The 14,453-nt window shown below is 38.3% G+C and overlaps 1 protein-coding gene across 1 annotated transcript in view; it reads left to right on the top strand.

The window, feature by feature from the left end:
• The window catches only part of CA10 (carbonic anhydrase 10), a 208,826-nt gene extending 194,735 nt beyond the window's left edge, over positions 1-14,091 (top strand). Inside the window, exons 5-9 of the mRNA XM_026090500.1 lie at positions 437-532; positions 2,766-2,838; positions 10,492-10,646; positions 13,049-13,223; positions 14,069-14,091. Of these exons, the coding sequence (XP_025946285.1) occupies positions 437-532; positions 2,766-2,838; positions 10,492-10,646; positions 13,049-13,223; positions 14,069-14,091 (522 nt within the window). The remainder of the gene's footprint in view (positions 1-436; positions 533-2,765; positions 2,839-10,491; positions 10,647-13,048; positions 13,224-14,068) is intronic.
• The last annotated feature ends 362 nt before the right edge of the window (positions 14,092-14,453 follow it).

Below are 14,453 nucleotides of genomic sequence, written 5' to 3'. Positions count from 1 at the left end.
TTTGAGTTTAAATAATTAGGCTGCCTGGTCTGTAAGGTTCAGAAAATGTGTTTCTTCAAATATTTCAACCCTTGACTCTTCTGTGTTTGGTTTGAGGCTGAAAAGTAGAGATTACTTGATGCCCATGACAAGCGCTGTTGCAATAGGTAAATGATGTCAACCCCTGCAGTGCAATTCATAACTTGATGTGGGTAAATTCACTTAGTGGCAGTTTAGAAGATGACCCACTGGTGCTGTGCCAGTTGGAGCCAGATGGTAATTGAAATTATTAAAATCATGCATGCTGCAGAACCTCTGAAAAATTGCACTGCTACAAAATATCCCAGGCATGGTTGGGATCCTAATACAAACCAATTGGTGTATATAGCATTTGTAAACAGTGTATGGTATGGTTTGCCACTGTTTACTTGTAATCTTTCCCTTCCCTGCTTTGTAGGTTCAGCTAATCCACTATAACCATGAGCTCTACACAAATGTCACAGAAGCTGCAAAGAGTCCTAATGGCTTGGTGGTAGTTTCCATATTTATGAAAGTAAGTATTTAATCATCATCAGTATCTAATGTATGGATGATGGACCTATTTTCCGATGAGCTGGAATTCTGTACTGCTCATTATAGCATTGCAGTGCCTAGAGGCTCTGACCTGGAATCCGGAGACAGCATGGTCCTGGGGACTGACACACAACCCCTGCTCCAAAGCATTTACAGTGTAATGTAAGGAACACGAAAAGGGATATGGGAGGGAAATAAATAAATAAATAGAAACACACCTTATAATCATAAACAGTATTCAACACTTTAACAGCTTTGATAGAAGTTATTAATTTTGCAGAGGCAAAAGCTCCACAATTACATTTGGTAATCCTTTTTTCTCATCCTTTCTGAAAAATGCATTACCTCCCAAAATGATGTTTATGTTATGCAATTATGTATCTCTGTTTCATCACTTTAAAAAAGCGCATATTTCTGAAGAAGTGCTTCATCCTGAAGTAAATAGCTTTCATCATCAAAGCTTACATATTTAGTATCTTTTATTTCCCTGTAGTGCTCTTTAATTCCAGTTCCTAAGGTAAAGTTCCTGTCAAAACATTTACCTCAGAATTAAAATATGTATTTCATAGAGCATCTTGGAAGATTAGATATCGAAATTGCCTTTTGAACAGGTCCGACATTTCAGAAAGATATTTAGGTTACCTCTTTCATTCAATATGTATTGTATTACAACCAGCAACCTGGCTTGAATTCATGCAAAAGGATAAAAGGATAATGCATTCTTTCTATGTACTTCCCGAGTTGCACACCTAACATAATCACAGAACGGTTGAGGGTGGAAGGGACCTCTGGAGATCACCTGGTCCGACCCCCCTGCTCAAGCAGGTCACCTGGAGCACGTTGCCCAGGATCGTGTCAAGATGGAGACTCCACAACCTCTCTGGACAACCAGCTCGAGTGCTCTGTTACCCTCACAGTAAAGAAGTTCTCCCTTATGTTCAGACAGAGCTTCCTGTGCTTCTGGTTGTGCCCGTTGCCTCTCACCCTATCGCTGAGCACCACTAAAAACAGTCTGGCCCCATCCTCTTGACACCCTCCCTTCAGATATTAATACCCACTGATAAGATCCCCCCTCAGTCTTCTCTTCTCCAGGCTGAATAATGAGCAACAAAATTTAGTATCTGCCTCACCATCTTCCTTCCCCAGGCCTCTCCCACCCACATGAAAAGACATGTTTTACTTCAAATATCCAAAGTGATTAGAAAAACTAGAAGAATTACAAGAATGATGCATTCAATATTAAGAYTGACAAAATGATTGATGGATAACAAATGAAACATTTCAACTCAAAAATATTTTAGTAAATGTATAGTTAGGAAAAATTATACATTAAGAGCACTGGATCCATTTGTTACTAGGAAACATAGCAGATTCTGTTCCCAATATGACTATCAATCACTGATCTTCTGATTGCATGGATTCAGCATAACACCTCAAAAGAAAAGTGTTCTGCTTCTCCAGGAGAAAAAAATAATAATTTGGGGAAACAACTATTTAATTTCAGAGGCTTCCCTTCCACAAAATGGAAACTGAACTGAATTATCCTGAAGGCTACCCAGCAAACAGAGCTAGATTATAGTTTATGCAATATCCCATTTACTTTTCTAAGTCTTAATTAAGCTTTTGAGAACTTTTCAAGTTTCAAAATAAATTGATTTCATTCTAGACAAACGCTGGATAACAGCAACCAGTGTCTGATAAAAAGAAACACATTGCAGAATAATAGAAATGTCTCCATAAAAAAACATAACTGATTTCGTTGCTAACCAATAGTGATATTGCTACTTGCAGTGCAATAAAATACATTGATAATGTATATACGACCCCGCACAAAAAATGATGCCTCTAAGTCTTCTGTTTGTCACTTTTCCTCTTAATCCTCCCCAGGTATGCCTGTCTTAATGTAGGCTGAAAATTACACTTTTTTTTTAATCTAGTCATTTCATTCCTGTATGCAAAACAAAGAGAAGACAGATTTTATTTGCAAGCTAAACAGTGTGCTGGAAGAAATTTCACCACTGAAAATATATTTCTCAATAAATAGAAAAAGAATAGAATACCATTTGTGAAAATCCTACATAATTATATTAACAAGCTGTGTGTGTGTGTGTGCGTGTGTGTACATGTACGTGCGTGTACACAGAACAGATACATTTTCCAGAAAGGAAATATTTGTGTGATGATTTTGACAATGAACATTTTCTCTTCTGTAGGTATCTGAATCATCAAATCCATTTCTAAATCGTATGCTTAACAGAGACACCATAACAAGAATAACGTATAAAAGTAAGTTTCTTTTCATTTACTATGGCTAATAGCTGTATGTTTTTAGTATCAAATAACAGATTTAGTGAAATAAGAGGCACTTTATAATGGGCAAAAATTTCAAAGCTTGCATTGCCAGTAACTCTGCACAATAAATTTGGGGATTTGAAAAATCTAGTAAGAGCATCAATTCGTGCAATGAATTTTGAAGTTCAAAGCCTATTTCACATTTGAACAAACAATAAATTAATGAAATTATATTTAACAAATGCATGTGCTATACTCCTATGGAATACTCAGGAGAAACTGCTTAGTGTTAGCAACTAAGGTTACACGTGGAGCAGCCTGTATTATATCCTACCAAACTACATGAAGATGCTGCATCATTACCTGTTTTACCATGCAACTATGTATTTAGTATTAATTAACCATTTCTTTTTGTGCACAAAAAAAGATATGTCTATTCAACTATTGCTGCATTTAATAGAAATTACATAAAGAGGTCGTTAATACAGCACGTATATTTGTTGCACTCACATCTGGAATGCTTTTAACTGACAATGGTCAAAAATTCCACTTTGGTATATTGAACATGTGAAAACTGCAGCTTAAATGTCAGCTAAAATTAGGGTAATTTAGAGAAAGTCATGAAAAATACATAGATCTGAATGGATTAAATTAAACCTCTTCTCCTGAAAAATTATTCCCTTTGTCGACTATTCACTTGAATTCCAAGCAGCCATTAAGTTAATAAAATAAGCTAAACAATACTAGAATTTAATTTTTGAAATAAGTACACAGCAAACTGAAAAATTAAGGGAAATATCTTAAAACTCCACCTCCATTTGTTATTCTGTAAACAGTGTCTTAACATTTTTCAGGAATTTCATTAATTTTGCTTTTGTCTATGAAAGATGGGAGGAGTTGTTTTTGATAACTGGAATGAGACTTGGAGTGAGGACTCCGGGACTGGGTTCCCAATTCCATCAGCCTTTGCCCCAGTTTACCTCTCTGTAAACGAAATATATCGCACCATGTACCCTACAACAACATAGCGTTAATTTGAAAACTTAGCATCTGAAAATCCAGAGATCTCAAAAAAGTCTATTTAACTTTAACAAAAATTACTGAACTTTAGGTTTCTGATTAAAATGTTTGGAGAGGTTTCTGTACACATCTCCCTAAAGTATACAGTCTGATTTCTTTCCATGGACTCCACCTTTTTCTCTCCTTTCAAACCTAGAATTGTAAAAAGAAAAATTATGGATTTGAGATCTTAAAAAGGCTCTGATTTCCTACACAAACTCATGGCACAGAATTTTACCCACTAATTTCTGAACAAGAGAGTATTGGAAAGATTTTGAGTCGTGACATCCAGAATTTGAGCAATGGAGCCAATGCAGCCACATTCTGAGCTGGTTGTTCCATTCCTTGTCCTCTCCTAAAAATGCACAACTTCCTTACATTGATATTTCTCTAGTTTTACCTTACAGTCACCAAATCTTGTTACATCTTTGGTGAAAGTAAGAGGCCTCTATTATGACAAAACTCTTTGCTCCAAGGTACTTATAGAAAGGAAGGTGACAAAGGCTTCCCCTCAAACATTTTTTCCAGATTGCTCCCTCAGCGTGAAATGTTTTCTTCTCTGCATGGAAGAAGCAGGAGACCGGCCCAGTTTTTAGACTGCCTGTCCTCATTCCTTGCAGAAACACAGTAATGCTGCTCCTCTAAGAGCTTCCTGCCTACCAGTGCTGCTGCAGCATCCTGGGGACAGGGGAGATTATGGTTAAGGCTATGTGTGTCTCTTTTCAGGCTCTTTCACTCCCAAATCACATATTCCTGGCTTCCGTCTGGGGACCAGCCAAAAGATCCCTGACTGTACCATGGAGAAAGCTGCTTTTCCCACGTACGCACGCAAAGACCAGTCAGGTCTCACACACTGAATGGGAGAAGGCTCCTGTCTCACTTTTCCCATCACAGCACCTGGATCTCATGCATTTATATGAGTGTCACAGCTTTTCTGGTACTCCTTGGCCCTTCATGCTTCAATAGCTAGCCAGCAGAGCAAAGTCTGGGCAACCTGTGGTTGCTCAGAGCAGAGAAGAAGTCATGATTATGGAAATGCTGCTCCACAGGGCTGGGAGGAACAGGCAGCATCTTTCCCCCRTTGCGCGAGTGAGCATGTAACCATCACCTACCCCAGCAGGCGCACATACATCCCCTGTAGTATCACACAGCACAGCAGGTCTCCTGCCTGGCCATCAGAAAGTTGCAAGGTTTGCATTACAAAGAGCATGGTCTGCCAGCGCAGAGCATTCCCAAGCTACAGTATTTTCTTTGCGCACTGCTTTGTGATGGTTTAGAACAGGGCACTCCTTCACCCTCGAGTTGACTGTGTCCTACAATCTTTCACTGATTGGTTTTCTTTTCAATTTTGTCTCTCTAGAAAGAAAGTGCAATTCCAGTCACACTGAATTTGGTTGTACTAAATGAAATTTGACACTGAGATGAACACATAACACAGGTTTCAAAATCAATGATTACTGGAACTGTTTTAATTTTAAACCATTGTTGTCGCTAACTAGTGTATCTGTTAAAATGAAAACCTTGGTAGATACAGTGCACACAATATTCTGCAGTACACTGGTTACTTACTCTAGTAACAAGTATCGACTGGGAATTTTTTAGTGCAAATTGGGAACGTGAAAATGTTATTGAAAGTAATTTTGTAGTTGTCTTGCATGATGGATTATAGCATCATTGCCGAAAACTAATTTTACTTCTTTTATTGCAAGGATTTCTATTCTGCCTGTAGCAGCTGGAGTTTTTTAGCTTGTGCTTCAGGGATGCGCTCCTGAAGTCAATACTCAGCATGCTCCTGACAAAAAGACCAGCGCCAGCATGCTCGATAGGAGTGTGGGGTGAATGATAAGTGGAGAACTGGCTTAGAGTCAGCACAGTTAGTAACACAACTAAAGTACTGGGCAACAATGTTAAAGGACAACAACAAGAGGAAGAACTATCTACGCTGCTATTCTATTTCTAACTATTTCACTGCATGAAATTTCCAAGGACAAAATGCAATGAGAGGGGGATATCTACTATTGAATATTAATGGTTACAGTGAGGTAAAGCAGACCCCAAGAAAATTTTACGAATATTTTCAATGCTTATTTTATTCTGTTATCATAGCACAAAGAATCCACTTGAACTGGTAATGAAAAGTGATCTTTTAAACAAAGTTCAGCCAGAAGTTATGTGAATATCTCTAAAGAAAAACTACTTTAATATTCCTCTTTCAGAAGGACAATTGATGAAATAAATTAGTTTTCTTTCACAACAGATGTGCTACCTTAGCTTTCAGTTTGGCCTCCAAAGAGGTCCAAGTGTTTGCCTAACACTGCAAAGAAGTGGCATTTGAGCTTCCCAAAGTTCCATATAGAAATCTGGGCTTGCCATTCTTCATCAAAATACTGCCAGGCACTCAGCCAGGCCAAAGCTAGGTAAAATTTTGAATTCCCCTCAATCTTTAGCTATTTTATAGATAATGTGCAAATGAATAGGGTATTCTAATTTTAACAGATTATTCTGAAAAAGTTTAAGATTCAGGCTTCTAGAAATAAAAGACTTCCAATTTCTCAGGGCTCACATTTCAGTGTTCCAGCCTGGGTTGTCTGAGGGACTGAGCTCTCCTAGCTCCTGTTACAGCAGTAAAAGAAAGCAGTGGAGAAACTCCGAGTCAGGATTAAAAAGCTGAGGATCTCTGCATTCCTTACCCTGTATTCTGCTTAGGCCTCCCCTTTTGGATTATGCTGTTATGAACTTCAAAATCTAATGGGGCTTCTTTCATTCAGTAAATAATATATTCCTTATAAACACTATTGTTTTAAAGAGAACACATGTAAAATCTGCTATAAAAGTAGACCCCACAAAGCTGTTACAAATCTAGGGATAAAAGAACACGATTTCCATCATTTGTTAAGAAAATTGTCAGAGTCAAGGCCTTTATGTAAATGAATGTGAAAGCTAATGAAATGTAATTTGTATAGAGAAGAGTTCACAAGTTCAGAAATCACCCCAAGGCTCAAGCTGATCAAGATAAACAGAATGTGGGCTGCAGACAGAAATGATGCTGAGAATCCAGTAAAGTCAGGATGGGTTTATTAAAGAAAGCTTAGTATTGACTAGAGATGCAGAGAAACACGCACACACGGTGATTTTGACCATTTTGAACTATATACCTGCAAGAAAAAGCACCAATAAAGACAACACAATGAAGTGTTGCAGTCTACTATTAGTGCAAATCTACCAGTTCTGTGACAGATCCAGAACAGGAAGGGAAAGAGTAGAGCTGCTCACGGGAAAAACTGATGACAACCAAACATATATTCTATAGCCTTTTCTCAGGCCATTCCTACTGGAGATGTCCGACTCCTCACATAAGGAATATGACCCTTATACAGGCATTAATGAATACTGCCTTTACTTGGCTAAACTCTTTTATTTCATTATTTCATTCACTCCTCTCTTTCCTTTTCTTGAGATACATTGAAATGATGAATTTTTCCTCCAGTAGCTTTCCCATTCATTACAGCTGATGGATTTTGACACTCAGCACCATTCAGTGTCTCTCCATAAACATTCTCCAAATGAAAACAGGGGCAACGAAGCAGATTTGGAGCAGCTCCACTGTTCAGTGCTGGTGGGGGTGAGGGAGATGGGCAAAACTTTTAGCACATATCAGCCTAAATATCCACCCGGGCAAAGAGCGCTCATGACCGCAGAACGGCGGTCAAATATGATATCCACAGGATGTTTTGCAGGTCCCCAGTATGCAAACAAGGTAAGTCAGCAGTTGATCCAAAGCTCAGTCAGGCTAAGGAGAGTACTTCTGCTGATCTTCAGAGCACTGGCAGGCATCAGGGCTGCCCGCATGAGTAGGATGTCCCTGCACCCTGCTCCCATGCTGTTACACACCAAATTTGACCCCTGGAGCTCCATTATATTCTCAAAGTGACTAAACACTGTGAAGCCACAGACAAAGGTTAGAAGTCAACATCAAAATAATGAATTATATTCTCTATTAAGGCAATGTGAGGCAACTCCAAAGACTCCGTGGTTACCTGCACTAATACTGCAGCAAATCTGTTTCTGTATCTTCCAGTTGATAACTAGTTGTATTGTTAATAATCTGTGCACTGTTCTGAGTACAAAAGTGGTCAGTCAGAATGTGGCACACACAAAAAACCCTTATATCATCCATTTCCCTCATCTTCATTAATCTTTAGATAGCTTTCCATCTTCTAGTAGACATTTCAGGGCAAACTCTACCATGTTTAAATCATTTCAGTCCCACTGAAGTCAATATGGATGTGACAAAGCAGATTTGGTCCCTAGAGTTTGAAACTATCAGTTTTGACTAACTCTGTGCCATTTGGAGCTAACATACCACTCTCCATGGTTCATAAATAATGAACAGGATGTTCATGTGGGAAAGGGAAAGATGTGTGATGATTCACTGAAAACAGGCACTAGCTTGAAAAAATGCATTCATTCTCTGTCTCATGTAATTCTAACAAAATTACTGTTGTGCTGCAAATAATGTTTTTAATTAATAGGACACAGGTGTATTCAGTCATCTCTAGCTGTTAAAATTTGACAGCATTTTGGCTCTGTATTACTATAGCAACGGTTTTGCACTTTTACCTGGAGAATTTTTGGTTTAGAAACAGATTCTTTGTCCCAGCCTGTGGGCCAGTGAAGGTTGAACATGTTAACCAAGGTGACAGATTCAGTCGCCTATGGGACAGTAACAGTACGGTCCCCTCTGCCTGAGGATCCAGCTATGACAGGACAATCACACCAGCTCCAAGTGCAAGACGGTGGCAGAGGGCTGTATTTCTAACAACTTGAAAGGACGTGCCAAAATTATCTTTCCTAAAATAACAAACATTTTAAACACAAAATAACTATAAGGCAATGGTCATTGTGCCCTGCTAGTCCACCTCTCCTTGCCAATCCACAGATGATATAAATGTTGCACTCTCACCTTGACACTTTAACTGATGCTGTAGCCACTGATGCTTTTACCCTTGGAAGCCCATAGTATGTTGACTGCACTCTGTCAAAATAAAAAAGTCCTCACATTTGCTTTGCCTGTGTCCTCTGACTTTCTGTTGCCCAAGACAGCAGTCTACAGTATGCACAGAGTCCTTGAGTCCTTTTTTTCTTTCATTACATGGTATGGGACAAATATTTTGTTTGTCTAAGCCTTGCCCTTCAGCTATAGTGTGTTAAATTACAGAGTCAAAAGTTAATTTACTCTTTTCTTTTCTAGTTCTTACACACTTCCTTGATCATTCATATCTCTTTCTTTGGTTCCATTTACGATCATCATTTCTTAATGGCCAAGGAATTGTTTATTAGCTTTTTTTTTTTGCTTTTTTTTTTAAACTGTTTAAGCTCACAGTGAATGGTACATGAAAAACATCAGAGAATTCAGCAGGAATGCCTAAGTTCCTGACACGGAATGAAAGATGTGCTTTCAACATTGTTCTTTATTCTGAGCAGGAATCATCTATTTTCTCTGCAGTTCTCCTGTTAAAATCAGCATCAGTTCCTCTCATGTACTGAAAGGGGAAACATGCTCAAATATGCAGCATTCCCTGCCCACATTTTAGCATTGACTCTGCAAACAAATTATATTGAACACACTACATGTGGATGAAAGCATACATAGAGATTTCACAACATTACTACTCCCAGCCAGCTCAGATTTCTCCGAGACGCATACCGGTAGCGTAGTTTAGTGTGTTTATCCCTGAGTATTTCCTATTAAGGAACTCCAACAGTCTAAGATTCTGCAGGGAAATCTGAGCTGCAGCTTTAACAGCACTGTCAAAAATACTATAGGGTCAGCACTACATAGGGACAGCAATGCACATAGCAGAGAGAAGGCTGAACAACTTTGATGACTTTTAAAAGAGATATCCATATCTCATTATATTTTGGTGCATGTCCACATGCTGAATTCTGTTGCAGAGGGATACCTCATTAACTCCCAGAGGCTTGCAATAAAAGCAGGGACCCTAGTAAAATGCTTTCCTGCATACTTTTCACCCTGATTTTAGCATTCTGAGTGAGCTTGCACTGCATCCACCCCCACGGTGCACATGAAAGGACAGCAGGCTTCATTGAGCAGCTTTATTATCATGCATTGACCTTAACTTCCTCCTGTGGTAGAAGGGCAATTAAGTTTTAACACTCTTAGCCTTCCCAAGGCTTTGTTGAGCAAAAATTATTAATCACTGCAAAATATGGTAAGTCGGCATTGTCCAAAATCTGCTGCATCTAAATCAATACTTTCAACTTCAAACAGCTTTTAACTCCAGTTCTTAAATGAGATTCAGATTTTCACTGTGAACGCTTGGGCTGAACTCCCACAGAAGCAGTGCATGAGCATCTAAGAGCAGAATTTAAGCCAAGCAGGATTACTGAATTCATGTTACTTGCTCATGTCTGAACTTCTGGAGCATTCAGAAATTTATGCACATTACACTTCATATTTCTGTAAAACTGGCAATGATAATCTTCTAGAATAACAACCGTGTGTAAAAATGTTTGTTTTGTGAAACTATTGCTTTATCTAGATTGTTTTCCTCCTCTACTCTCCAGATGATGCATACTTACTACAGGGGCTTAATATTGAGGAACTTTATCCAGAGACCTCTAGTTTCATTACGTATGACGGGTCAATGACAATTCCACCCTGCTATGAAACAGCAAGCTGGATAATAATGAACAAACCTGTCTACATAACAAGGATGCAGGTAAAAATAAAAAAGATTTACTAGATCCAGCATGTGTACAAAAGACGAATATTTTGAACATATATTTTTGTAGCTTTATATGTGAAATTAGATTAAACCCTTTGCTGCAGGGATCTCTGCTTGCAATTTATACAGCTTATGAAAGTCCTCCAAAATATTTCAGAAAAGTAAAAATACTAACTATTTAGAGCTATCTAAGTATCTACATACACACATACACACACACTTTGAAGTTGACCCTACTTTGACTGAGGGTTTGGACCAACTGATTTCCAAGAGCCTTTTCCAAACTAAATTATTCTATGATTCTGTGAATGAACGTATGGGGAGTCTAGAACAAATACAGCAGTGTTGTACAAAAGTAACTGAGGTTCAGAAGTGTAACTGGGACTTTTTTTAGGTCAGAAAAGAATAGGCAAATTGTGACTGTTGTGGCTGTTTAGGTACATGCTAGTTGCATGTTCATGTTGACAGAGATCCAATATATGGGGCCTGTTGGAAAAGCCTAGCCAATGTTTTCTGGTATAGAATGAGAGAATAAATATTGCAAATATCTTCTGAAAAGTCAGAAGACAGATGATGGATACATTGAGGCCTCCTATTAGAAAGAAGCAGGATAAATTATGCAAAAGAACAGGATTCATCCCATAGTCAAAATTATGCTGTTGAGGAAACACCAGTGGAAAAGCCATGAAGATTACATTTCTGTATGACTCATTTGCATTCAATCCAATGCCTAACTTCAGAAAGCCACAAATTTAACATCAACTGCACTCCTCCCTGGAGCTTCCATCAGCCAGTTGCCTACAGAGCTGTGAGCTGATCTAACCCAATTCTCTTGTGTACGAGAATCCTGAAGGAATACTTGAAACACCATCTGCCTGTCCCAAGCATGCAGCAGAAGCAATCTGGCCTGAAAAATGCAATGAGGAATTATAAAACAACCCCCAGTATTACTCTGGGATTTAAAGTCATATTAACATTGTAAATAAGATGCCTTTAGAAAGCCTGAGAGATATTTTATCTTTTTGCTATTCCTTCTGCCCAATTCTGTCTAGATGCAGAGAATGCCCTTTGCTTCTTCTCTAAATGGGCAGAGTAATTTAGGAGAACGGCACAGCTGAGCAAGGACGGCTGCACGCCGTACATTCTAAAGTCTTCATGCAAGCGACTTGAACATTTCCTACAAGAAACATTTTTTGTTACAACATTAATGTACAAAACAAGGATTAGAGTATTTCTGTAGCCTATGCTAGTACCTATGGGGTATAATCTCATGACACTTACTCTTTGTCATGCTTTACTGGTTAGTTACATCCTCCACTGTTAGTGCTGCAAATTGATTTCATGGAATACTTACTAATTATATGTGTACTCAGACTGAAAAACGAATGTACAGCTCAAGTTTTCCCTGGAAACTGTTAAAGATCTTCAGTATGCAAAGCCCAGCTATTGGATTTCCCAATTTAAGCATTATTTCAGCTAACAGCTAGAGGACAATATTAACTTACAGCCTCTTAAATGTTCAGATTGTACGTAGACATTTAGAATATTTTCTTTTTACATTTTTAAACAAAAATATTTTGAGGGTTTTTGGTTTACAGTTTGCAGCTATTTTTTTTTTAATTTCCTACACTAAGTTTGAAAGGTTTTGGTTGACTTGGACCAGTTAACATGCTTTTAGCCAAACACTTTCTACAGTTCTATAGTCATTAAAAGAATCATTGCTGTCTGCTTGGTGGTTTGCAGCCAGCCTCTCCTGGGTGCACTGGAAATCCTTGATGATCCAGTAATTCCTTCTTTGCTGATCTGTAAAACTGTCTCAAAGGAAGGTCTGAGTCTACTAGAACAGTATAGATACAGCACAGACAATATCAAGACAGCCCTGTCAGTGGAGAGAGGATTTCTGTTTTTAACACCATTTCATAACTTTCAGCGGCATGACTTTGTCAGTTATCCTTCCCATCCTGCCTGGCCATGCACCGCTCTTGAGTGCTGTCAGTCAGAATTGCGTCTTCTCAACAGGAAGCTATACTAATAGCTACACAACTTTTGGGGAATTATTTCTTCTCATTTATCAAGTTTGTTTTCTCTGCACCAGCTACTGCCATCTAGTACTCTGGATTCCACTTGTTTCCTGATCAGCCAAAGCTACCTCATATCATTTTCATTTACTCCATGAAAAACTAGTTATTTTTGTTTAAAAAGGGGCTTAGAAACAGAGGACCACAGAAGGAATGGTTTTACCTTTAGTTAAGTGTCTCTTTCAACCCACCTCCAACTTCAAATCATTCAAATTCCTTTTAACTTTCATTCATTAAGTAGTCTGTTAAATAGTTTCGTATGTTGTTTACTTACGGGAAAGACCAGCACTAACAATCCTTGTTTTGTATTTTGTATAGATGCATTCTTTACGACTGCTAAGCCAGAATCAGCCATCGCAGATATTTCTGAGCATGAGCGACAACTTCAGACCAGTCCAGCCTCTCAACAATCGATGTATCCGAACCAATATCAACTTTAGTTTACAGGGAAAAGATTGCCCAAACAATAGAGCACAGAAACTACAGTATAGAGGTACGTTCTACCTCCCGGATAATCGTTTCTATGCTTACACTGAGCTCTTTATGTTGAGAAATAATAAAATATACAAATAAAAATAAATGAAATTCCAGATCTGTGGGACCACTGGTATAAGTCAATCATTGCATATTTGAAATGGATGAGGAAATCTGCCCTGAAGCATCCAGGAAAAGCCATGACAAAAATCAGTCTGGGATGTCTAACATTTTTATACAGCAGACAGGACCAGCCTTCAACTTTCTAGCCCCATTTTAAAGTCTTCTCACCTTACAAAGTGCTTTTGCTCTATTTTATCCAACTTGGAAAGAAAAAGGGGGATAAGCTAGTTTTGATAATAGTTGATCTCAAACAAAAGAATAACTTTCAGTTTGGAGGTGCAACACCATAGCAACTGCCCAAACTGGAAAGTTCTGGATCACATAACCAACACTAAACAAATGGACCAACCCAGTCACCTGGTGGTAAAGTCTTACATTGCCCAGCTGGGGGCTCACAATTGAGCTGTAATGTGTCTCACACATCTTTTAGCCTATGTACATAGTTCTATTACATGCAATAATTGTGTAAAAGTGCCTTCTTACCAATAACATTATGGTTATGAAGAAGTAGTGCTGGAGGGCATAAAAGAGAGCACATTTCAATGACAAGGCTGATGACTGAGTTGCAACACTTCAAAGAAAGACACAGTCATTCAGACCCAATGCTTTTCCTGGAAAAGGAGGAAATTGAGCCTCCCGGCTTTTTAAAGATACATTAAATATAGTGTTAAATCCAGTCAGTTTCATATTTGGAGTTTATTAAAGCATAATTATTTTTGTTTTGTTTCTCTTTCCTTTCAGTAAATGAATGGCTCCTCAAGTAAGAAAGACAGAGCCGGCAGAACTCATAACCTCAGTGGAATGCAACTACTGTGAATTGACCTAATCTAGAATGCACCCAACCTCATTCGCTCTTTGGGTTCACGACAGCACGTGCGAACATGCTGTAAGAAATGAGCTGCCATGATGGAAACGCAACTAAAAATTCATTCATATGATCGGTGGTAACTAAAAAAAAAAAAAAGAAAAAAAAAAGAAAAAAAGTAAAAAGACAGTATTACAGTAAATGTGATTACAATTTTGATACAGTTTTCCTGAACTAATTTAGCTTCACAAAGAAAGACTTTTCAGCCTTTGTACATATGAAATTCTTCCTCTTTTCCCCCTCTCCCTCAAATTAAAAAAA

The sequence above is a fragment of the Apteryx rowi genome, unplaced genomic scaffold, assembly GCF_003343035.1.
Source record: "Apteryx rowi isolate R43461 unplaced genomic scaffold, aptRow1 scaffold_86, whole genome shotgun sequence".
NCBI classification, from domain to species: Eukaryota; Metazoa; Chordata; class Aves; order Apterygiformes; family Apterygidae; genus Apteryx; species Apteryx rowi.
The sequence above is the reverse complement of the archived record's forward strand: the minus strand, read 5'-3'. Positions and strand labels throughout refer to the sequence as shown.